Consider the following 27,640-nt stretch of genomic DNA (forward strand, 5'->3'; position numbering starts at 1 on the left):
TTAGTTTCGGAAGAAATAAATTTTGAAAATATAGAAGCAGACAGACATATAGCCTTTTATGAATTCGATTATGATGTATTATGGGTGTTACACTTTTAGTTATTTTCCTCGCACAAAAAATCAATATTTTCATGATTAGTTCGTTCGATGCAGGTTAAATTCTATTATTTTGGCCTTAAGAATTAATTATTGCGATGTTGAGACCCAGCGAGACTGGAAGCAGTGACAACATACTGTAAATATAACAAAGGTATTTTTTCGAGATTATTATGTCAAGTTGTTTTTTAAGATTGAGCCTCGATTGCGATCACTGTTGAGCTTGTATGATATTGAAAACCTTGAAAAGGGCGTAAAAGATAGTACATGATTGACAGTCATCGTGAAGCATTTTTATGGTGTATTTTTTTTTTTCATTCTATATATAAATAAATGGAAATTCAAATACGTTTTACATTTACACAGAAAGTTCAAATTTTCATTTTTCATTACTTTAGAATTATGTGTATTTTTTTTAAAATACTTTATTTAAAGAAATGTGTGTTGTTTCTTTGCTTAATGATTTGTTTTAACAAAATTGTGTAGATTTTTTTTTCCTTTCAAATTGTGAAATTAAAACAGTTTTCATTATCTACTAATCAGGGTTTCGTATCTGTCTGTCTGAAGCCGCAATTATATTATTATTTCTATTAATAATCGAGATTTGGTATTTGTCATTTCATTTTTACTATACTATTATGATGTATTATCTTTCAATACACAACTCTGGGAGCTAATGCAGTATCTGTTTTGCTGTTAGGAGACCATCCTCAGGCATTACCCCCTCCTTTGATGGGAAAAGCAGTGCAATATATGTTCGTTTATTATGATACTATATTTCTAGTCATTATCTTCTTTTTTTGTGGATGAAGATAGTGTGAGTATCTTTTCTATCGTGATACCATCTCCTAAGCATTCTCTCCCACTTTGAAGAAACAAAATAGTATAACTTTGTTGGTTATATCTTAGCAAAAATATGCTCCCTCTGGTCACATATTTTTGCTACTTACTATAATTTCTTTTTTTTCTATTCTTATTGTCGGTTTCTATCCTCATTGTCATATTATTATTATCAAAATATACTGTTTGTTATTATTACTATTATCTTATTATCAGATATTAATATTGGTTTTAATTCTAATATTCTAGATCAGTGGTTCAGAATCTTTTTCCAGGGATGGCACGTCATCATATTTTTTTTTTTTTTGACTTCTCCCAAAAACGATAAAAATCTTTAATCGTAAATACAGGATGGCATGATAATGTTGTCACCATAGAAAAGAAAACATGATTCCATTTCCATGAGCATCGATTTTCTTTTTCTTTTTTTTCAAAGCAGACTATATACTAGTTTGTCAGTTGTGTACAAATCCCAAGAGCGATAGGAGCCTTCTATCATGTCTGAAATTGGCACAATGTTCGATGAGCGAGGTTGAAGATGCACTTCTGTACAACTCATGCTCTCAACTGATCCAAGTTATCACAACAGGACCATTGCCAGCACCCTCAAAATGCATCGCTAACAGTGACATGCTCAGGGTGATGAAAATAAAGTTTCCAGTCACAGTTATGGTTTTTAGTGTGGTTTCAAGCAAAGGCCACATCATGTCACCTCACATCTTCAGAGTTGGCTTGAAAGTCAATACCAAAGTGTACCTGGATGTGCTGAAGAGTGTGGTGATTCCCTGATGCAATCAGGTGGCCGCTGGCAGACTTGTGTGTGGCAGCAGGACTCGACACCACCCCACAAGTCCAAAGAGATCCAGGCTTGACTAATTAATAGATAGAAGGAGTGAACCTGTGGACACAACATCTTTCAATTTTATTTTTAGTCTAATGGAAGAGGTAGTGATAAAGGGAAACAACTTTGTTATTTACTTTCAATGTAAGCCAGGTTTTACCCATTTCTGCATACCTTCTCTAGTAAGAATAGATGATTCTTACCTAAATTAGATGAGTCCTGAGTATGTCCTTAAAAGACATCCAGTAGTGAGGCCTCATTTAGGAGTAAGAGCTGTGAGAAATGTAGAATTGCTCCTTAGTTACCATTTCTCTCAGGTCCACTTTGAAGTGGTAACACCTGTTGGGGCATCTGATATTATCAGTTCAGGCTGACTAAATAGACAGCCTTCCTGGCCTAAAATGCCCCAAACATTGATGTTATTGTCTTTTTACTTTTGCAAAACTCAATCATGTTCTGCAAAATCAAAAACAATAATGTTCTTTTACAAAATGATCAAACCAAATATCGTGAATAGATATTTGAAGATAAAAAGAACTTGAATAATTATGTTTCCAAAATCAGTGTATTCAGTCTGAAATAACTTGAAAAGAGTTGATGTTCCTTAAAACAATCAAATCAAACTCCATGAATAAATATCTGAAAATAAAAAGAATTTGAAGCATAAAACCTTTTCAAAAATTATTGGATTCAACATTACATAACCCAAAAAGGGTTGATATGCTGTAAAACAATACAACTAAACTTGATGATGATTATCTTAATTGTTGAGACACCCAAGCGACCGCATTTATTGGGATTCTCTTCTCCTCATCTTCTTGGTAGAGCCTTAATTTCAACCTTCGCCACTTCCGGACAGACGTAACAGCAAAGACGTCACTTTTTTTTCTTTTTTACATTCTATTCCTCCTTCGTGGTAGGGGTTCGAGCCTGCCTGCTTACTACCACTTTTTTTTTGCTCACCCCCCCCCAAACACCCGGGCAACACCAGCCACCCAGGTTAGTCTGGTAATAAAATGCTTATTTTCCTCATTGTAGCTTTAATGAGATTTGAACTCACATTGCAGAATCACATTCAGTAGGATGAGTTACAAATTTATCGTCACTGTTAGCAAATATTCTCCTGACTGTTTAACTCTAGTAACTCGAAGAACACGCTGAGTTAGCGACAATAAAATGGAGACAATCGAATTAACAGAATAATGGAATTTTGTTGGTTTGGAATTGCACAATTTTCCTCTAGACAATTCTTAAGTTTGACTATAAAATAAATATACTTGTAGCTAATAAAATAAGGCTAGTTAATTTATTTTAGATTAAAATTAATTCTTGACTGTGGATACTATGCTGTTCCCCCACCCCTCTCTCTCTCTCTCTCTCTCTCTCTCTCTCTCTCTCTCTCTCTCTCTCTTTCTCTATATCTATGCCATCACTCTCTTTTCGATTTCTCATTGCATATTGTGAATACCATTTTCTGTCTGTCTGTCTGTCTGTCTGTCTGTCTGTCTGTCTGTCTGTCTGTCTGTCTCTCTCTCTCTCTCTCTCTCTCTCTCTCTCTCTCTCTCTCTCTCTCTAACACACTACTTCAACACCACTTAGTATTTTTATTTCAGCTCCTTTCTCTTTCTGATTCGCCCTCACTCCCTATTTACATATATATTCAATCCTTCTCTCTCTCAAAATTTATTTGCATACTTTTTCTTTTCTTTCTCTCTCTTTCTTTCTCTCTATCTTTCTCGTACAATTCATAGCTTTTCTTACCCTACTCCTCTCTTCTCCTCCGTTTATCACATGTCTATTTACCTATTAATATTCTCATCATTGAACAAAATTGCAAGTGGCTAATTCGCAGTGTAGATTGCTCCAGCTATCATTTAGAAATCAGCCATTCGCTAAAATCATCGATCTGCTCAACTCTTACCACACTCTATCCACAATGGCTCAATTACTTTAACTTGGCCTTTTTCACAATTGCGTCTAGACTATGAGAGTCATGTCGTCTGGGCTGCATGTAAAAACTTATTGACTTGATTCATTGAATCTTAATTATGAAAAGCTTGACTTATTTGCCTAAAGATATTTCGGTTGAAAAGATATTTGATAGTTCTCTTTATTTTTCCTTCGTCTCTCTCTCTCTATCTATTTCATTCTCTCTATCTCTCTCTCTCTCTCTCTCTCTCTCTCTCTCTCTCTCTCTCTCTATATATATATATATATATATATATATATATATATATATATATATATATATATATATATATATATATATATATATATATGAAATAGTAATCCTTGAAGTCAAAAACAGAATCTGGACTCCAAGTGTGAATTAAAAGCATAAAAAAGACTTCGTTAAAATTTGAAAAATCAAATAATTAATAAAGTTGTATTCAACGTATGAAGGGATTATCATAAGATCTAAACATGTAACTATTGTAATTTATTCAATATTATTTTTCATCATCAATTTTTCACATATACGAGTTGGAGAGGTGGTAAAGAAAGAGGAAGATAAAAGTATTCAACCGTGTGATATAAATGTCTATAAAACATTTTTTTAATGTGGAAATATTCTTTATTCAATTCATAGGATGTTTGGGTATGCTTAATAATTTCTTCTAATATATAAGAGCCAAAATAAGTTATTTATCCGAAGAAAACATTACGCATGAATAACGTACAATGAGGAGGAGGAGAAGTAGAAGAATTAAAGAAAATTAGATTAGACAAGCGACGTCATGTTTCATAAACTCTTGTAAAAATTGTCTGACCTAATTTCTCCAATTAGTTTCTCTCATTTAAACTTGCAATCATTTCTTATGCTTTTGAGAAATACACAAATGCATGGACCACCAGACGTTTTCTTTTCTTGTGTGTGTGTGTGTGTGTGTGTGTGTGTGTGTGTGTGTGTGTGTGTGTGTGTGTGTGTGTGTGTGTGTGTGTGTGTTTTATTATTTCAAAAGCTTAATCAATATCATATTTACTCTTTAAGCCTCATAAAAAGATAATTTGAAATAGCATTTTCTCTAGCCTAATAAACTTTTATTTTAGCCATTAATTGTGGACACATGGAAGAGAGAGAGAGAGAGAGAGAGAGAGAGAGAGAGAGAGAGAGAACTAAATTTGTATCTTTCATTTTGATCCCGGAGAATAGTGGTTGCCGTGCGGGTGTTTTTACAAATGGAATCCCCTCTCCCCCAACTGGCACATGCTAAAAAACCATAAATTTATTTTATAGGAATTGAATTGCACATCATTTGAACAGTAGTCGTTGTTTTATTACTTGCGAAGAAGCAGAATGTGGAAAAGAGCTGAAATGCCACTCTTCTGTTCAGTGGTGGATTTATATTTGTGTGAGACGTGGAGCTTAAAGTGCTGGGAATGTCCTGAATTGCTTAATGGTTCTCTTTTCACGAACAGTCGAGGCGTTTTAGTCAGCACTTATTGTTCTTTAATGGGATCGCTGTCATCACAGATCACCGCAGTTTTTAAAGAACTGTAACCGCTTTATCTAAGATTTTGATAACAACACCGTCAACCCCAAACACATGTGCCATGGTTCGTCTTATTATTATTATTATTATTATTATTATTGTTATTATTATTATTGTTCTTTTTTTTTTCTTTTTTTTTTTTTTTACTCACAGGTTATCATCAGAGATTACTCACTGATAATAACCGATGGTGTTCCCATGAGTCTGGGTGACAAGTTTCCCCAAATTTCCAGTATGCTCCACCTCTTTTAAAAACCTTTGCAAATGCCTTTGCATTTTCACATCAGCCGCTTGCCACTGATTTCTTGCTAGCAGCAAGCATTGGTCTTCACTGGGATTTGGATGACAATAAGCTTCCTTAAGATTTCAATTGACACTCTTTCATTAGATGTATCGTTAATGCTCTCCTTACTCGATCTTTCCATTAACTATTTTGTGTGAGATCAGCTAAGACTGATGCCTTTTTATTTTTTTTAAATTTATTTATTTATTTATTATTATTATTATTATTGCTGCTGCTGCTGCTGTTGTTGTTGTTGTTGTTGTTGTTAGCAGCAGCAGCAGCAGCAGCAGCTCACAATGAGCTTTCACACAGGTTATCAAAGATCTCTCCTTCAAAACAGCCTGTGGTGTTCCCTGGAAGCTGAGTGACAATAAGTCTCCCCAGATTTCCAGTACTCTTCACCTCTTTCGATAGTATTTGCAAATAAATTTTCATCATCGCAACAGCTGCTTGCTATTGATTTCTCGTTGGCGGTTACTGGTCTTCACTGGAATTTGAGTGGCAATAAGCCTCCCCAAGGCCTCCGTTCGCTTCGCAATAATCCAGAGGAGATCTGGTCAGTGCTCTCCTCAGGCTTTCCTTCCTCCTTGACTCTACTCGGTTGTTTGGTCTCACTTTTTTTTTTGGAGGGGGGGGGCTTTCAGTGATGTGGTAATGGAGGGGGATTATTATTATTATTATTATTATTATTATTATAATATAAAGACTGGTTTTACAGTTTGTTCTCTTAGGTTGTTTTTAGTTTTGTTATGTTTCCTTGAGTCTGTTTAGTGTTCATAGTTTATGTGGATTGGTTGCCACATTCGAGGATTTTCCTTAATATTTCAGCTGTTTTTATGATTGCAATTTGTTGTAGAGTCTCAGTCTTCCTTTTGATTTTAATCATTATTACTCATTAGGAGTAGTCACACAGAGCATCATGAAAGAATTCATTTGAAAACATTGTGTGATATTCCCTGGAGTCTGAGTAACAACAAGTCTCCCCAGATTTCCAGTTCTCACCACTTCTTTCAGCTTTGTAAATTAGTTTACATTATCACAATAGCAGATTTCTCACTGGTAGCAACCATTTGTTTTCACTGGAATTTAAGTGGCAGTAAGCCTCCCCAAAGCCCCAGTCCTCTCTGTTCATCTAGTGGAGGTCTGGTTAGTGCTTTTTCTTCTTGGTCTTTCCAACCTTTTTGACCCCCTTTACTTATTTGGTGTGGCACCAGTTTATGCTGGCACTAAAAAACGGGGGTGACGAAGACAAGGCCACAGAAAGGGGAGGGATAACTTACAATTCTACAGTTTCAGTGTTCAGGATTCCATGCGGTGTCTCTTTGTGTTTTACATTTTTAGCAGTTTCTAGATAACACCTGCGGATCATGTATTTAGTCTCTGCATTCAAGGTTTTCCTTAATATTTCAGCCATTTTCATTATTGTTATCCATTGTATCTTCTCAGCCATCCCTCTGATTCCAATCTTTCCCATTCTTTTTTCAAAGTTGTTCGGTATTGTTCCAAGTGCTCCTACTACTAGTGGTGTTATCTTGACTTTCTTCATTTTCCATATCCCTTTGAGCTCTCTAGCCAGTTCTGTGTATTTATTCCACTTCACTGTCTCCTTGATTTTCACTCTGTGGTCTGCTGGAACAGCAAAATCAAGGATCTGGCAGGAATTTTCCTTCTTGTTATCTATTATGACATCCGGTATTCTTGCTTGGATGGGTTTATCCGTTTGTATATTCATGTGCGATAGGGTTTTGTGATTTTCATTTTCAAGTACTGCTGCCGGTTTATGCTTGTGCCATTTATTTGGGTGTTCAAGATGCAATTGTCTGCATAATTTCCAGTGTACTGCCTTCTCCGCTTGATTGTGTCTATTTTTATATTCTTTTTGTGCTAATTTGCTGCATTCGCTTATTATGGGGTTCATTGTTTTGCCTCTTTGTTCACAAAGTCTGCAGTTGCTGTTTTCTTGTGTCTTCTCAACCATTACTTCAATGTGGTTGGTTCTAATTGCGTTATCTTGTGCAGCTGTTATTAGGGATTCAGTTTCTTTGTTAGGTTTCATTTTTGTAGCTATTTCCAAGTGTTTTCGTTAGTCTCATCTTTTTTCATCCTTATATGTAGCTGGTTCTCTTCTCGTCTTTTCTTTTTGTTTGTTTTCTTTCAGTCTTTTGCTGCAGTAATTATTCTCTCAGTGTTCTCCATTCTTTCTTTTTCTAATTCTCTCTTTTTCTAATTCTTTCTCTGTGTCATTTACGCAGTCCTTATACAAACCAGCCCTCTTCCTCTCTCATTCCTTTTCACATAGAGTCGGTTAATATCATCTTTTGGGTGTAGCGCATTGTACATAGTCATGAGTTTCCTGGTCTTCTGGTCGAGATGCCTCAGGTTTTCTTTGGGTTCAACCTATAAACGGTCCAGACTATCAGTTACTAATGATACTGCTTATGTGTTTATACCTTTAATTAGGTTTCTAATATTTAGTTTAGTTTCAAGTAGTTTCTTGTTCTTCTGAAGTATTCCTTTCCAATTTTCTCTTTCATTTCTGTAGTTTTGATGATGTTTGCTTTCAGAACTCCCAAGTATTTGTAGCTATCATGTTCACCTCCGGCCCTCATCTCCATTTGGTTGGGTAGTACCATATCTTCCATTGCTTCCTGTTTTCCCCTTTTCATGATTAGCAGTATGTACTTTTCCATTCGAATATCCTGGCTGAAGATTCTGGTTTTGTTTATTAGCGTCTCTAATTCCTTCTTGGTTTTTGCAACCAGTTTCAGGTCGTATTATTATTATTATTATTATTATTATTATTATTATTATCATTATTATTATTATTATTATTATTATTATTATTGCTGTTGTTGTTGTTGTTGTTGTTGTTGTGGTCGTCATCGTCGTCGTCGTTCTTCAATATATTTGACTGTCATTCATTTGTTAGTTAATCTCTGACTATAGTTCTGGTTGTAGTTGTTGGGGAGCTCTATACCTATATATTGAAAACGTTGATGAAAATATTTTCTATAGATTCCAGATTTTAATTTATAAACAAGATCAACATTAGGGAAATGTTATAATTAGGTGGATGTTTTTTTTTTTTAATATCGACTGATTCGTGTTTATGGTATAAACGTATGTACACTCTTCATGGAAAAAGGACGAAAAATGTATGCTTCGCCAGTGTTTGCACTAATATTCATATAAAATAACATCTCAGTAAAGTTAAAAATAAAGAAATAAGAAAAATAAAAATAAGAAAGTATCTCAAATTGGAAAGTTTTTAAAAACGTATCAATCGGTATAGATAAAAGAAAGGAAAAGAAGAAAGAAAACGTCTCATTATAGACATAGATTGGAGGATTTCTGTAAATGGAGATTGTCTGCAGTTGATGCTTGCTGTCACATATTCCTCAATAAATTAACACAGCAACTTGACATAATTTAAAGATATTTTATTGTTTATTGTTTATTTTCCCTGCATAGAGGACATAACAATGATCGCTTAATGGTCCCTGACAAGTAATTCAAAATACATTGAATAAGAAAATAGAGTTATCGTCCTTTAAATGAATGATAACATAAACGGACGCTAGGTTATAAAAAAAAAAACTTAGCTGCTCTTGATAATGCCATATGCAAAAAAAGTTAAAATATTCCTCTTTCCTTTGTATGTGGCAGGACCATTTCACTTCTAATTTGCTTGGCCAGCATGTATCGTTGAACACTAATGTTTTTTGACATAGTTTTCCTTGATTTTATTGTTTTTAGCAGCTAAGAGATGCCAGTAGTTATATATTATTCTCCTTGCTTGAAATTTATTAGCAACCTTTACTATTGGTTCACTACTTATCAAGACCAAAAGCCACTCGTACGAAATAGAAATGATTGCCATTCGAAAGATGAAGAAACTATGGGAGTACTAACCTTGTATAAACTTTGATATATGAAATATTCTTATATTTATACTTTACATATATTTGATCTTATTTTTATTTCTCGTATTTATCCATGTCTTTTATGTTGTGATCTTTTTTTTTTACAAAGGAGTCACCACTTATCAAGGCTCGGAAGCCACTCGGGGATAAGGGTTAATGAGTGTACAGCAGTTAAGGGGAACATGTCGTAGTTATATTTAGTAGTGGAAACTTGGTAAATTGGATTACGTAAGGAGATAGCTCATCAAGAATTTGTTCACGTTGGACTTGAAGACAACCATATTGTAGTCAGTTGGAAAGCAGAAAACAGAACAGAGTTCCACAGGCATGCGGTTCTAAGAAAGAAACTTTGTTCATAGAACCTACGTTTATGTTTAGGCACAGATAAAGAGAGGGGGAAATTATTGATAGTGGCTTCAGCTAGACGGGTGTTTTTTTGTTAAAGTCAGGACAAGGGGGGACCATAGATTGGAGCTCAGACGAGCACTTGCCATGAAAATAACGATAAAGCAGAGATAGGCTCGCAACGTCTCTTCTGTGAGAAAAGAATACATTCATCCTCCTCCCGAATTTATATGTAAATACATGTAGCTGGAAAGTTATAAAATTTTGTGTTAGGTTCTAGACACATAATTACGCGATCTTACGCATTGATGAAAAATCGTGAATGGGGGAAAAAAGAAAATTCAAATTTAAGTCACACTTACAAGTCTAAAGATTAAATTCTAGCTCATATTGTAATGAGCTTTGAGTCTTCAGGTATGATCACGGTTCAATTAACCATTAAGCAAAATAAGCATGTGCTCAAGGGATCAAAGGCAGCGAAACCACTAGTGAAACAGCAACATTATCTGTATTTCCTTATTTTACATGGGAGTCGCCACTTAGCTAAATTTGAGATGTTCTGACTTGCCTTTTTATATACAACTAATTCGTGATATGGTCTGCCTTTCTTTTTTTATATATAATAGTGTATATGTGCGTCTTGCTCTACCGTGTGTGGGGGTTCTAATGACCTTTTTGTGATTGTTATATTTCAAGTTCGTCCGCGTGCATTTTCCGTTCATTTATTTACAAGTCTTACATACAATTTATATACATTTATACAGTTGGGTGTGTATGCATTCAGTCGAGCTCTTTTAAGAACCCTTAAGTTGTGTATCTGCCTTAGTAGTTCTTAACTGTGTGTGTGTGTGTGTGTGTGTGTGTGTGTGTGTGTGTGTGTGTGTGTGCGTGTGTATATATATATATGCATTAAGAGTTCAATATACCATTTTGTTATCTTGTCTTTTCTGGAATGTCGTTCTTCCCGTCACTGGTCAATAGTCTATAAAAAGTATTCAAGACGAAAACACGATGCCAATTTTCTAGCAAGGATCTCTTTATTTTGTCTATGAGTGAACCAGGGAACCTTCTCGTTATTGACTCAGGCTTTTTTGCGTTTCTGTCAACGGATCTTTCCTCTGACCTTTCTGATCTCGAAATTAATTCAAGTCCGACTGTCTACAAAACTTTCACTCCAATCGCCTGTCTACTCTCTCTGTCTCCCCCAAAATCCCTATGTGTGTTTCTATACATATCAGGGTGCATGTTCTGTCTTCGTTTTTTATATATAATAATGTCTACGTCGTCTTGCCCTAACGTGTGTGTGTGTGTAAATGGGGGTCTAATATGGTGTCTATGTGATTGTCTCTTTAAACTCCTCCGCGTGCACCTGTCCCATTTCATTATATACAAGTCCTATATACAGCTTATATACATTTATACAGTCGGGTGCGTATACACGCCGTCAAGCTCTTTTAAGGACCCTTAAGTTGTGTATCGACCTTAGTAGTTCTTAACTACTTTACTGTGTGTGTGTGTGTGTGCGCGCGCATGTGCATATATATGCATTAAAATTCACCACACCTTTTCTTCTGCTATCTTGATCTTCTGGGATGTGATTCTTGTCGTTACTGGTCGATGAGCTGTAAAGAGCATCTAAGACGAAAACACGACGTGAACTGGTGAACCCTTGGATTATTGACTCAAACATTTTTGCGTTTCTGTCGACGCATTTTTCCTCTGGTCCTTTTGATTTTGAAACTAACTCAAGTCCGACTGTCTACCAACTTCGACTCCAATCGACTGTCTACTCTCTTCTCTAATCAAAAAATCCCTATCTGCGTTTCTATTTATATAAGTGTATGTGTGGGGGATGGTAACCCGTTAACTAGCCTGCACCTAAAACGCACCGACTCACTTTCTAGCATGCAGGTGCACGCTCTGGCAATGAAGTCACTGAGTCTGATGTGTGTTACCGGTAACCTCTCGACCTTTCTGCACCTACTTTACACAAGTAAGCTGGGTTCAAACCAGTACAGCTGTTACAGGAAAAGGCTGTCCTCTTTCCGTGTAAATAAGAAGAATATTAGATAAGTGAAAATGAGATTAGGATAAGCCTAGAATCGAACCCTGTAGGCAAAGTTAAGAAATGAAATGTTAGAAATTAAGGCTATTGTTAATTCTTTTATAAATCTGAATATTAAATATGTCAGTAAAAGAATGAACAATGAAAATTAAAAATATATTGTTTAAAAAATAGGTTAGGTTAAAAAATAGGTTGCAGAAGTGTGTTTGGACAAACAGCCACGTGAAATTAGTCACGTTTGAAAAACACACTTCTGACGTCATAGACAACGTCATAGACATATTATGGGTTCGAATTTTAGCCAGTTAGAGCTAGTCAGTCAATCAGTGGTCAGTTAATCCCTTAGAAGCAAAAGGGTAGAAGATTAACCATGTAGATACAAGTGAATTCCTGACGTTCATCGACTGGTCGATAAAATGAATAAAGCAATCATCATTGTGTTTTGTAACTGTTGTCTTGTGCCATCCTTCACAAACGAAAAAGGTAATGTCTTTATCACCAATTATAACGAACTCTTGTGTAAACCCTTCCAAGAATTATGTGTCCCCACCATCATCATAAGTGAAGTATCTCCCTCTCCTTTCCTATAAGAACTGTTATATATATGAAGTCTCCAAGAAGCATCCCAGAACTGTATATATGTCTCCGCTCATCATCGTTATATATGTCCCATCATCTCTCCAATATGAACTGCCACCGTCATCTTTTAAATATATACCCCTATGCAACACGAGTTACTGACACACCACATAAAGGCTACTAGAAGATAAGGGTTAATGAATGTAAGATGATGGAAATTGGATAAGATTTGATTATTTAAGAGGACGGCAAAACAAGAAGCAGTCGCACAGTATAAAGTTTCAAAGCTATGCAGTTCTAGGAAAGAAACTTTGTTCATGAGATATGCATTCAGATTTAGGCACAGATAGAAAGTAGAAAAAATTGTTGACAGTAGTTGTAGCTAGATGAGTGTTTGTTGTGAATGTTTTGCAAAGGTGGGAATCATAGATTGCGGTTCAGTTGAGCACTTGCCATGAAAATAATGATAAAGCATGGATGTGCTTTGTTCATGGGATTTGTATTTAGATTTAGGCACAGATAGAGAGTAAAAAAAATTGTTAGCATTGGTTGCAGCAAAATGAGTGTTTGTTGTGAATGTTTTGCAAGGGTGGAAAACCTTGTTTGGGCAATTAGTACTTAGATTTAAGCAAAGATAAAGAGTAGAGAAAATTGTTGGCAATGGTTGAAGATAGAACTTTCCATGAAAATAATTATAGAGCAGTGATGTGTTTGTGCTGGGGATGTGACATTCTATCAGATACCAAACATCCACCTGCTAAGATTCTAATTTCAGTCCGTTTATTATAACAACAAATTATTATTTGCTTTAAAACGGGCTAAACTGTAAACATAGAATCGCCAAACATGGAAACTAGCAGAGTTAAAAAATCTATAAATCTGCCAATAAAAAAGAACATATGGTTGCGAAAACCAAAAAAGCCAATAAAAAAAGCAGGGTGCAAAAACACCAACTGACAGAACAGATCAAAAATGCCAAAATCGGATACAAATACCTTCCATTCAGTTTGGGATTTTCACAACCATTGTTAATTCTTCTGTATTGATTAATGGATTAACTCTACTTTTTCCTCATCTACGTTTAGCCCGGAGTTGAAATTCTGAAAAAAGAAATTTCTTTTACTTTACAGATTGTAAAACCCAATGACTTGGTTTGGCTATAAATTATTGCATGCCTCTGTGTATAGCTGATCTTCTTAAAAAAAATAAATTATATATATATATATATATAATTGCAACGTCTTGTCAGACGAGTGCCATTCCCTCAGACACTTAAAAGTCCATGAGCCCAAAAAATGACTTTCATCGCCACAGGACCATTTTAATAGACAAATGCCTGAGGGAGTATCTATACAAAGATGATGTTACAGAGTCTTAGCTTTGTACGAGAGCTAAGTCTCTCTCTCGATTCAAAATGTTGAGATCCAGCAGAAAGCAAGAGCAAGATAGCCAGCAACAAGTTAAACTGCAGACCAGCTTAATGCGGGTACTGGTCTCCTACTTTATGGTTTTTTAAATCAGAGATTTACTTCTCCTAGAAAGGTTGCCTTCACCACGGCTTACGGGAGCCCTCTTCATCCCAACACACACATAGATACACACAAGCACACACGGTGCTAGTTGGCCGTTGACGGCGAAAAAAGGTTCATTCGCCCTTTGGAAGGTCTTGTTTTTAATCCTTCAGGGAGACTAGCCACCCTCCTCACTAAACAAGTCTGGTGGGAGAACCGACCATGAGGCAGGTAGTACTGGGTTACATGATACCAATAACATATGACATGACCTGACACAAATATATATATATATATATATATTTATATATATATATATATATATATATATAATATTTTTTGTTAGCTTTTCCTTAAAAAGTTTTATTTATAGATAAGGATTTTATATGCATACTTTTTATATTTATGTCTTTAGATTTTTGCACCTTGCTTTGTTTATTGGAGTTTTTGAATTCTCGTAACCATTGTTACATTTTCTTTTTTGAGGATTGAGTTAGAGACTTTTAGCTTTGCTTGTTTATCCGTTTTGCCGATTTTAGATTTTAGCCCGGCATTGAAGTTTCAAAAAAAAAAAGAACTTGTAGTAAACTGATTGAAGTTGGTTTATTTTACAAAATTTTTATGAAACAATTGCTTTGGCTCTAAATTATTATAAAATGATATACTACTACTACTACTACTACTACTACTACTACTACTAATAATAATAATAATAATAATAATATATATATATACATATCTATAATATAAAGCTGAACGTCTGTGTGTGTGTGTGTGTGTGTGTGGTCACGAATAAGCTCCTATATGGTTGACTATTTTAAAAAAACTGATTACATATAATGATGGAATATGTATCGGGACACAGGAATGGGTATGTTTGATCTGGCAGAACAGTGGTTCATAAAAATTGTGGGGTCTGCGTTCGCGCCTTGCCCCCAAAGTATGGAAGTAAAAAATTAAAAAATTAAAAAAAACGTTTACAAGTGTTTTTGATATAGATGTACATAATAATACTTTGATAAGTATGTTTTAACTTAAATAGGGATGGTATAATAAAATTGTGGGGTCTGCGTTCGCGCCTGGCCTCCATAGAATGAAAATAGGCACAAATTTTAATAAAGACTTTTCATACCTATCTGCGTAAGTATACCTTGATAATTATGTTTCAGTTTGAAGAAATATGGTATAATAAAATTATGGAGTGTTCGTTCGCGCCTGACCTCCATAGAATGGAAATATGCCACAAAGTTTAACAAGGTTTTTTAATATAGATCCACAGAATATTGTGATAAGTGTTTCAGTGTGAACAGGTATGATATAATAAATCATGGGGTTTATCTATTTTATTTTTACTTTCATCATATTTTGCTTGGCTTTTGATACCCCCAAATTCGAAGCTATCTCTTTACAACCCTTTCTTTTCATAACCTATCATACTTTCATAAATCAGAGTCTATTTTCTGTAGGCTGTTTTTGAACACAGTCAACGACGGGTACTTTTGCTAGTATATATATAAGTATGGAACATTATATTAGTATACTAGTATTTATAAATCTAGAAATAATTAATAATTATTTTGAAATATTATTGTGATAAAGTCCCTTCAAAAAATTAAAAATGAGCCATATTTAATATATTAAGAAAAAGACGGCCAACTTTAATGCAAATACAAGATTCCAACTTCCGATCGTTAAAAACTCATTAATTGTTTACTATGTATGCCTTCTAATTTGGCATTTAGAGACATTTAATTTTCCTCAACTTCTGCGTTAATTGCCGGTGGCCTTGAGGTAAAATGCTAGTCTATAAAGTCAAAGGTGACCTTGTGATTGGGTTTGAATATCCCAACCAGCAGTAATTATCACTTTCTACACTGCTTTTTATGAAAGTATGAAACACATTAGTGTTTCATACTTTCATAAAAAGCCTCTATAGTCTGTCTATAGGCATAAAATAACTGTTAATATATATATGGCTTAATATTTGATTTGTCAAATTGGACGCTGTGCCCAGACTATGCCCATAGGAATACTTAAGAATACTTCCAAGAGTATGTAATTTGGAAAATACTTATCAATCGTTAAAATTTCACAAACAGATGTATTTGAATTTTCACAGAAGGCTTCCACCAACCTCTTTGCCCTGTTTGTATAAACTAAAGTAAACTAAATATAATAAACATTACCCATCTTCTCTTAAACTTAGCAGCTGTGTTTCAAATTTCATAATGATTGGTTAATTGATTTAGTGGTTATATCTATATAAATAAAACAGTAGATGTATGGATGTGTGTGAAAATATTTAACTGATAAACTCTTAAACTACTGGTCACGTAACACCGAAATTAACAAGAACTAGTAATAATACACCAAGAATGGTGTATTATATCTAGTTCTTGTTAATGAGTAAAATCTTATTTAGATGGATGAATAATGAATACTGAAATATGTTGGCAAAATGTTCATTTCAACTTGCCAACATATTTCCATTATTTTTGTGAATCCACAAATTCATTCATAGTGGGTAATGTTGATTATATTTAGTTTACTTTACTTTAATTTTAAAATTTCTTATCTACCTGTCGACAGCTTTAATGGTAGGCAATGCGGCTGAAATGCCACATGTTTTGGTTTTGATTATAGCTGATGGTACAGAAGTTATTGTTTTTAAAATCTTTTGAAATCAGTACTGTATATTAGGTACAATATAATATCCAATAGAGAATTCGCTCTGTAATAATGAATACGAAATCTGCATGAATTAAAATATATTTAAGCATATTTTATAACCGGACTAGACCGGTCACCCCCTCCCACTAGTATAAAAATATGTAAACACATACACATACTTAATTAAGTATATATATATATATATATATATATATATATATATATATATATATATATATATATATATATATATATATATATATATATATATATATAAACTACTACATTTAATCACATAAATTAATATACGAAAGTATAAATTTATAATCTTGATGAATCCTAGTGTGGATGAAACGCGGAATATTCTGTGTAGCTTAATCGCCATATATATTTTATAACTTACTATATATATATATATATATATATATATATATATATATATATATATATATATATATATATTATAAAGATTTTGTTTCTTTTTTTTTTTATAGGCTTGGATTGGGGAGGTTTACGCCGCGAGTGGTTTGAATTGCTGTGTACAGAATTATTTGATCCAAACTGTACTGGACTCTTCCGAAGATTTGCTGAAGATGATTCTCAAGGCCTGGTAAGATTTCTGTCTCTTCATTGTTTTGATCAACTGTTTTTCCTGATTTTTAATATTTCCAAAGTTTTTCATTGGTTCGTACGGAAAATGATTTTTCGTTATTAACAATTCTTTTTAAAGTTGACCATTGATTATTGCTTCCAAATCATAATGCTTGCCTTCTACTCTTCCCAACCATGATATAATGTAGCATGGTCCCTGACGTTGTTAGACAGAGTCTTTGAGTATTGCCAAGAACAACACCACTATTTAATATGAATTGGGTGTAAAAATTTATGTTTTATAGGACTTTCTAAGTTCGCATTGACTTGTTAATCTAATACAGGATTTGTTATTTTTTGAGTTTGAAACGATTTTTATTCCTAATGTCGGGTCCGTAGCGATTTTTATTGGTTGTAAATTATTTTGAGTTCACTAGTTTCTATGAAAACTAACTTGCTTTTGAAGTGATGAAGAAAGCAAAATTCAACAAAAAAAGGGTAACAATTAAAGTCATTTGTTTTTTAGAATTCGTTTGGATCACATCTTGATGTAAAAATCTGACGCCAGACTGCCATGAAAGAAGTGAAAGAAAAGAAGAAATCGTAAGCCAAACGAACAAAGAAAGAAAAGTAGCCTTTCCTATGTGCATTCGTCTTGCACATCAATTTCTAATCTACCATAACAGGATCACTTTCACAAATAGGTAGTCATTGTCATGATTAAGTGTTCGTTTTTAAATAAAAATGTGCTATATCACGCCTTCAACATTGGAGTATGTTCTCACTTTAATGTATGGTCTTTAACATGTTTTCTAAAAATATCAAAATGAAATATAGTTATTTTCAATGTGTATTGAATTGCAGATGATAATAATATATAATTCTAGTCCCATACTTGCCGGATATTTCTGTCTTGTATATAATTATTTATATATATATATATATATATTCTATTTTATAGGTGCATCCAAATTCCAAGCGACCACCCACTCTGAAACTGAAGTATTATGAATTTGCTGGGAAAATTGTCGGAAAATGCCTGTATGAATCTGCCTTAGGGGGCAGTTATAAGCAGTTAGTGAAAGCAAAATTTTCTCGCTCTTTCCTGGCACAATTGATAGGTTTGCGAGTACATTACAAGGTAAGTTCAATTTTCTTACACATCCCATGCAATGACATAAAGGATTTTCACGCTCTTTTTAACGCAAAACCATGAGAAAATCATAACCACATAAATAGAAATGTGGCCATTAAATATTTTCTTGTTTATCGGGTTTTCTTTCTTTATTAATTTTGTTGATTTTAAATTCGGTGTCAATACAAACAAAATGTAGCCACGTCCAAGAGCTTGTTTTCACTTCCTCCTCTTCCTTGATGAAGAGATATATTCTCGAAATTTTGGAGAAATTTACACATCTACGATCTTGTGCGACACATTGTGTTTGAAAATAAATTTGTAATTGAGAATTATTGAAATTTATTCAATATTCCCATCGTTATTTATTTTATTACATAGACCGTTTCCATAAACTGCATTGGCATAGGCCTCAAACAGTCAGCATTTTTTTCTTTTTATAATAATAATTCTTTTTTTTTTCTTTTAATAAAAATATTCTTTTTTTTCTTTTTGTAATATAAATAATTCTTTTTGTAATAGAAATAATTCCTAAGACTTATAAATAATTCTTTTTGTAATAGAAATAATTCCTAAGACTTATAAATAATTCTTTTTGTAATAGAAATAATTCCTAAGATTTATAAATAATTCCTTTTGTAATATAAATAATTCCTAAGATTTATAAATAATTCTTTTTGTAATATAAATAATTCCTAAGATTTATAAATAATTCTTTTTGTAATAGAAATAATTCCTAAGATTTATAAATAAAATTTTTCATTATTTGTCGATATTTTTGAGATGCAGCAATGTTGTATACTGTCAAAATTATGGATTTTAATAAATTAGCCATGGTACGATGTCTTATGATGATTGAAGAAGGATGTATACGACGAAAGATGTGTAGTATAAATGTAGTATTTTGATGAAAGAAAAGTAAAGGTAGAAACTATGTAGGTTAGCATAGCTAACATTACTTCATTATGACTGTTTTCCCTCTTCCTATTCGGCATGTTTTCAAAAATAATTTTTATTTTTATTGGAAATAAATGTTTCTATTTAGTTGCCTCCCCACGAAGGCAGAGTTAGATGCAAGGTCTGTTTTTTAAATGTGGAAAAATGCCAGCTCCCCCAAAAAAACCCTGGATTAGAAGAAAGATTAAACTTGCCTCAGTCTAGAAGGATTTCTTTTTTACTGACTGACAATACAAGGAAATGAAACTGCAGCACTCACCCAAGGCGAGTTTAACCAGCTTCTTTTGAAAGAGGAAGTTTTATGAGAGTATGAAATTCACAAGTGGTTCCCAGTCACATTAGGGGAGATGACGAGGTTAGGTTTTTGTACCTCTTGCAGGGAAGTGTTGACGTCCTCCTACATACAGAGCCTGGTATTCTTATATCGGTCACCCATTTAGTACTGGCCAGGGTCAATGCTGCTTAATTTCAATGATCTAGTGAGAACTGATGTGTCACCATGATTATGCCATATATTGACTGATGAAAGTAAAGACGACAGAAGTGTAGTATCAGAACAAGATACTACACTTTGCTCCTAGACAAAAGGCTAAGGAACGTTGCAGCATTGTTATTTGCAGTATATGCATGTTTCAAACTCTTTTCTGAATCTTCGTTTCAGCAAAAACAATGGGAAAATGTCAGAAATCAAAATGGGGAAAACAGTTTGAAACATATGAATAAGGTCCTGAGTATGACCTTAAACTAAATCCGGTGGTGAGGCTCCAATATGGAGAGTGTGAAGTCACCCCTTATTTGCTATTACTCCCAGATCAATTCTGATTTGGAGTTGTTGTAACTGTCACAGTCCTATCGAAGGATTAAATATAATCTCTCGTTTACAGCTGCTAGAAAAAGCTGACGTGATTAACCAATCAGTAATCAGCTGTAAACAGACGTTTTCGTAAATAGGGGAAAAAATCATTTATCTGATACTATTCATGAAAAAAAATTGTTTTCAATCATAGTTGTTTCCATAAAATAAATTGTTTTCGTTGTTACAAAATAAAAAGGCTTATTTTATTGAAACAATTCTTAGAAAATAAATTTTAGACACTTAATATAAAAAAAGGAAAACATGATTTTCGTTCATAGTTGTTTCTATATTTCTTCTTAAAAATATTTCGTTGAAACATTTCTTTAAACAAGTTTTTTAATATACTTTTCTTGAAAAATATAAAACTATTTCTTTCATATAATTAAACCTTAGAGGCTGTCATTATAAAACAACTGAGGAAAGGAAAAGGCTGTGACAAGGGTCCTGACACAAGAGGACTTCTATAGGGTCTTCCAGAAATTGTTGGAATTGTACAAGTGCATTGCAACCCAAGTAGATTACTTCAAAGGAGAATGTGTCTAATATCAATAAAAGTGTCCATACGAAAAACCGTCTGGAAACTTATTGAAGACACCTCGTACATGCATTTAGTAAACAAAATAAATAGAAATAAGATTTTTTGGAGGAGGAAGAGTGGTTTGAATCTTTATGTGAAATCCTTATACGAATTTAGAAATAAATCCTGCACTCTATAATGGTACCTATAATGGTATATAATACCTTAGATCAGAGACTCTTGCTTAATTTGTGTTGAATAATTATTGATTAAATTTAATGCAAACCTGAAATATTTAAATTTTCAATTCTGAGATGTCACTTCATTATCTAAAATGCTGTAAAATACTCCCAAACAAACTGAAATCCAGAGAATATTTATTGTTAAAATTTCACGAAATTCAAAGTTATCTGAATTTTCTTTGCCTACTTCATATAAAACTAAATTAAAACAAAATATAGCCCACATTACCAAACCTTATATTTATAATGATCGGTTTATTAGTTTAAGAGTGAATCCAGTACATACTATTTAAAGTTAGCGAGAGAAAGTCCCTGCAGATTGCTCGATTATTAAGAAAATTTTAAAAATAAGAGATAAATATTTATTCACATATGTGTTACAGAAGATTAGAACCATATTGGTACCGTCGATTTCCAATTGGATTAATATCTGGTCGCCTGTGTTGTACTCTATTCATCCCCTGTTTACATGTCTTATATGGGGAAACAAAACTAGAGACTGGAGAGTGCGACATGGTCCTCTTATTTGGATTTGAAACCAACAGTACCGATGCTGTTCTGATTTGTTTCACACACACACACACACACACACACACACACACACACACACACACACACATAATGTATGTGTATATGTACGTATACACTAAATCATAATTCATAAATATTTATATCCTGTTGTGGTAATAATTTCTGCCATTGAGTACAAACCTTGAGGCAGACAAGCTCATTTCCTTAACTGAGTTTTATGGTTGCAAACTCCACCCACACAAGCCTGAAGAGGACATTCAGTTTTCTCTCTTCTTTCTCATTTTCCTGCACCGAACATCCGAATGCAACCCTGATGATTAAGTAGATATTACCTGCCACTGCCGCCTACACGATTCATATTCTGCCCTTGAGCTTCATCTCTAAGTAAAATGCTGAGATATGAAAATGGTGGCGCAAATAAAAACATTTGTTTTTCAAACATTCCAGTCTCTTGAATGATCAAACCTGTCAGTTTTTCTGTTGCTGACTTCAGTCCATTTCCGTGCAAGATTCCTCCCCCCCTCCTCCGCATCACCCCTCAACAGATTGGACATCTCTTGCTGCTCGTTTAGCTGTTGCAAATGCAGCAGCTGAAATATTTCGATTTAACAACTATGCACTTACTGAATGGAGCCATTTCCCCTCTGTCCTTAACTTTGCGCCCAGATTCCTGAACAAGAGCTTTGAAATATCGCATCCCTCAAACCAACGCGCTTTTTTGTTCTTTCTCTTTAGAAGAAAAAAAAATAATGTTTCCTTTCGCAAATGCTTCCGAATCAATTGTTCTTCATTCTTCTTGAACAACTTCTTTGTTGTCATAGTCAAAGAGATAAAAATGTTTCAGTAAATCAATGTTACTTTTTTGTCTTTTTTGTAAATATTCTTCCTAAAATGTATGGTTCCTTAAATTTGATCCGATTTTAGGAGCCTTTGTCAATGTAGAAACGTTCAACTTGAGTGAGTAGCATGCGTGCGCACGGTTTTACTTGCTCGACTAGTTTTGCTGTTGATCCTATCTCTGCTCACAAAATTGGTGCTGGTTCATCTCCAGGGTCATTTTACTAGAGAAAAAAAAATTGCGTTCTTGTTCCTCCAAAAAAAAAAAAATGGAGCCATAACCCTTTTCCACTGCATCTCCATCGTCTGTTATTTTTTTATAATAATCATTTGTAAAAATTGTTATGCAAATTAGGTATGTTTGAGTCTTTGCTCTCTCTTATAATATATACAGTATATGAGAATTTATGAATAAAGAGATGAACAAATTCATGATGAACCGCCCCCTTAAGTAAGACACTTTATCAAATCTCAACACTAACGTACTGTACACGCAATAACCCTTATCCCCGAGTGGTTCCGGGCCTTGATAAGTGGTGACCACCTTGTAAAAAAAGAAAAAAAAAGAGGGAAATATACATTGCTGCAATCTCTAAGGAATCCAACATTTTCTTACAATTTTTTTTTTCAACATTTCTTCTCAACTCAACTTTAAAGCACTCTGAGAATGAATTTTATTTTATGACCTACACGCAAATAACTACCTGCCATCTAATACTCTATCCCTAAGTATTCGTTTTAAATGTACAACTTACATCACATATCTTTAATCTCAATCTATTGTAACTTTAAAAGAAAGTAACAGTTTTCATTTAAATTAACTCCTTTAAAAATAATAAAAGGTTTTGATAATTTATCATTTCTTTAATTAGTTACTGTTAGTATCGACAAAATTATTGTATACATATAAAGAAAAAATAGGGCAAAAATTACAAATGAATTATAGCAAACATTAATTTATAAACTGTTTAAAGACTGCTCTGAAAATTAGGCAGGCAAATAGTTATGTTTTGGGTCATTGCTCTCTGCTATATATACAGTATTTCAGAGTTTAACACAGAAATTGAAGGAAATAAGTAAAGTGTTTTTTAGAGGCGGCGAACTTTAAAGTAAAATAAATCACCAAAATTATTTTTATCATACAAATATGTGGTTTATTCCAAATATTAATTCTTAGTAATTGAAATTTAAATACAATTTAAAGCATATGGCTCTCACTACTAGTGCATATATGGCATAATCTAGAGTTACAATTTTCAAAAACTATACGCATTAAATTAGGCTGTATTCTTGCAATAATGTGTCATATGTTGTCTTCCAAGTGGTTTATTGTGTCTGGTTTATTAGTGTAGACATTGGATTTTACATAACCCCAAAGAAAATAATCTAATGGGGTTAAATTGCATGAACGAGTTGGCCAGTCGACAGGTTCAGTCGTAAAATTATTCGTTCACCAAATGTACATAAAAATAAACTTGCACAATTTGCAAACTGCTCGGATGTCAGTCTGTTCATGATGAATTGTCAAAACAAGCTGAACTAAAAATCAATACTTGTGAAATCTGCAATTAAAGAAAATAGAGTTGTCAATTTAAAGTTAGCTACCTCTAAACAAACACACTGTACTCATAAATACGATGTCGGTGGGCATGAACAGTAAACAGTCAGAGAGTATTCAACAACAGGAAGTCAGAATGTTGCATTTACGCTTACCACTTTCTCTTGATTCCATAAGAAAATGTTCAACTTTATTTTCTTAAAGGGACTTTTTATAACGATAATATTTTTTAAAAATGAATTTAATATATGGAAAATTTATTCCACATTTCAGTTTTAAAAGAAAATACAGAAATATCAGCATAATTACAAAATCCCAAAAATTGGAAGAGAAGTTGCGATTGTGTTTTCTTTTAGTTATGCCATTTTTTAATTTTCATCATAATATATATATATATATATATATATATATATATATATATATATATATATATATATATATATATATTAAGGATTACTTCACTACCACCTTACAATCATTAATCTTTATTCTCGAATAGCCTTCAAGCCTTTATATATATATATATATATATATATATATATATATATATATATATATATATATATATTCGATTGGCAAAATTTTAGAATAATTATAAAGAAGTGAACCATCGCGTAAATTCAATCAACTAAAATAAGATGGAAAACGGGGTGAGGAAAAGGAAAAAAAAAATGGGGCAAGTTACATGTAACACATGTACAATTAAATAAAATAAATAAGTCGATTAAAAACTAGAATTATTTGGGTAGTCAGGGTTTTTTTTGTTTTTTTAAACCTCCTCTCCGCTCTTACTCCATGCCACTACCAAATATTCTAAAAAAATAATAATTTTCAGACTTATGACCCTTGAAAATGTTAGTCTGAACGAAAAGCGCTTTCGGGTGTATTTTAACGATCTTGTTTTTAATCGACTTATTTATTTTATTTAATTGTACATGTGTTACATGTAACTTGCCCCATTTTTTTTTCCTTTTCCTCACCCCGTTTTCCATCTTATTTTAGTTGATTGAATTTACGCGATGGTTCACTTCTTTATAATATATATATATATATATATATATATATATATATATATATATATATATATATATATATATATATATATGTGTGTGTGTGTGTGTATGATAAAAATTATAACTAAGAAAAGTTTATGATAAAAAGGGTTTGTTTAGTTTTTTTTTTGTTTTTTTTTTTACTTGGGAGTCACCACTTATCAATGTCTTAAGGCCACTCGAGGATAAGGTTAATGAATGTAAGGTGGTAGTGAAGTAATCGTTATGATGTAAATTGGGTGGAATTTGATTATTTATGAGGACGACTTAACGGGAACTTGTTTACATTAGATTTGAAGGCTACCATGTTGTATTTAGCAGGGAAGCATACCAGCAGAAGAGTGTTCCAAAGGCGAGCAGTTCTGGGAAAGAAGCTTTGTTCATGGAATCTGTGTTTACATTTAAGCACAGATAGAGAGTGGGGAAAATCATATATAGTGGTTTTAGTTAGTCGAGTGTTTTTTGTGAAAGTTTGGCAAGTGGGGACCATAAATTGGAGTTCAGACAAGCACCTATCATGAAAATAGCGATAGAGCAGAGACGCCTGTCTCTGCTCTATCGCTATTTTCATAAGTGACGTTTCTTCTGTGGGAAAGATATTGCAGAGAAGAAAAAAAGGCATCACCTACTAGGTTTTGAAGCCAGTTTTGAACTCTATGAAGACAGAATATGGCATGCTAAGCAGCTCCTGCCCAGATGTAGCAACAGTACTGTAGGGCGCACCTGGTTCTTATACAGATAGAAGATCGCATCAGGAGTGAGATACTTACCGGAGCAATAGAGTGATCCAACCATCTTTCCAGAGATCTTGGCAACCGATTTGATGTATGTGTTCCGTTTCAGATCAAGGGTGAATGTCAGCCCTAGAAGCTTGTCAAGACACAAAGTTCCCCAACACTTGATCTATTCATTTCAGTTTGTGGGGATTAGAGCAATTATGATGAAAGGAAAGAAGCTTGGTTTTCAATGCATTAAAATTAACCAACCACCTTTTTCCCCATTGCACCATGTTCTCAAAATCAGAATCAGAAAGATCTTTGTCATTGTTGGCCTTTGAAGTGTCGCCATAGATTGCAATGTCATCCGCATAAATGTCTACGAATGACCTAAGAGTGTGATTTAGGAGATCGTTGATGAAGATCAGGAACATGGTTGGGCCAAAGATGGAACCTTGAGGGACACCAGCGTTAATAAAGTGAGTTTCTGATTTTTGCCCATCAACGACTACTTTTATAAGCCTATCAGAGAGAAAGGATTTTATAAGTGAGAGGACATTTTGAGCTATTCCATAGCTGGCAATCTTGTGAAATAGGCCTTTATGCAACACTCTATCAAAAGTCTTTGATATCTCAAGAGCTATTGCTCTAAAGACAAAGCCTTCATCGAGCGATTTACTAATCCTGTGTGATATAACAGTTAGTACATCAGTTGTAGATTTCGCAGAACGGAAACCATACTGCATGTCACTGAGCAAGTTATTTTTGCTGAGATGGTTGACCACTTTTCTTTTATCACAGTTTCCAGCAACTTACTCATGACACACAGAAGATTGATTGGTCTGTACTAAGAGAAAGATGATCGATCACCGGAATTTTTAAATAAAGGGTAGACTGATGAAGTTTTCCAAGATGTTGGGAAGCATTTCTCTTTAAGACAACGTTTAAACAGCTTTGTAAGTATGGGAGCTAGTTCAGGTTGAAGATTTTTAAGCACTATGACTGGAATACCGTTGGGGCCAGTTGCTTTACTAGAATCAAGTTTTTGATAAACTTGGCAACATCACGTATAGAAATTTGTATGTCGTTTAGTGTGTTTTCAAAGCGATCCTGTTCACAAAAGGTAGAATTTGCTGCAAAGTTCTTGGCAAAGAGTTTTGCTTTGTCAGATGTTGATAAGATTACCTCTGGTCCATTGATGATGGTAGGGATAGAGGAGATGCTTCTCAAGCTGCTGCTTTCCAACTTTAAACTTGATATACTGAGCATACAAATCTCTTGCATCTTTTTAATTACTCTTTTACAATGGATGCTGGCAGTCCTAAAGCTGGCTTTAGTTTCACAAAATCTATTACGCTGAAAACAATGAAAATAGTGATTTCTGCCTGCAGTGGCGCCGGCACATTCTGGAGTGAACCATGGCTGGCTATTGGGCTTTTGCTGGAATTTTTTGGAGAGTATGAAGCAGTCTATACCTGCAGTTAACCATTCAGTTCGGTCTGATACTATAAAGGACACATTCTTTTCGAACATGGAGTGCAGAGGTATATCTGATATGAATGTTTGGAAGTTATCTCAGTCGGCCATAGAGTATTGATACACAGTACGATGGAGAAGTACATCAGAGGACGAGTTTGTTTTTATCTGAGACAACTGAATGATCGAAAGATCCCAATGGAGACAGAACGCAAGATGAGCAAGTTGTAAGAAACGAGTCAAGAAGACTTGCGCATTGTCAGCCGGAATCGCACATACAAGTGGGTTTGTAAACAATTTGGTTAAGTCATAGGCAATCGAGGAATCATGACAGTACCTCCCCTCATCATCAGTCTTGTTTTTGTGGACATTGACATCTCCGCAGACGTGAATGTTAGCATGATGGGTAGACAGAATATGGTTAATTTTTTCAGAGATACTTTCAATGATAGAAACTGTTATGGGGGTCGATAGAGAGCAAATATGAATGCTGTTCTGTGAGCAAGTGCTACTCTGAAGCATATG

The 27,640-nt window shown here is 33.8% G+C and overlaps 1 protein-coding gene across 5 annotated transcripts in view; it reads left to right on the top strand.

The window, feature by feature from the left end:
* Positions 1 to 27,640, top strand: part of LOC145296025 (apoptosis-resistant E3 ubiquitin protein ligase 1-like) — a 1,082,598-nt gene that overhangs the window by 1,028,520 nt on the left and 26,438 nt on the right. For all 5 annotated transcript variants that reach the window (XM_080142066.1, XM_080142069.1, XM_080142067.1 and 2 more), the window contains 2 exons: positions 17,142 to 17,257; positions 18,200 to 18,379. In XM_080142066.1, coding sequence (XP_079998192.1) covers positions 17,142 to 17,257; positions 18,200 to 18,379 — 296 coding nt within the window. The remainder of the gene's footprint in view (positions 1 to 17,141; positions 17,258 to 18,199; positions 18,380 to 27,640) is intronic.

The sequence above is a fragment of the Euprymna scolopes genome, chromosome 16 (genome assembly GCF_053919585.1).
Source record: "Euprymna scolopes isolate OS-2025 chromosome 16, ASM5391958v1, whole genome shotgun sequence".
In the NCBI taxonomy this organism is placed as follows: Eukaryota; Metazoa; Mollusca; class Cephalopoda; order Sepiida; family Sepiolidae; genus Euprymna; species Euprymna scolopes.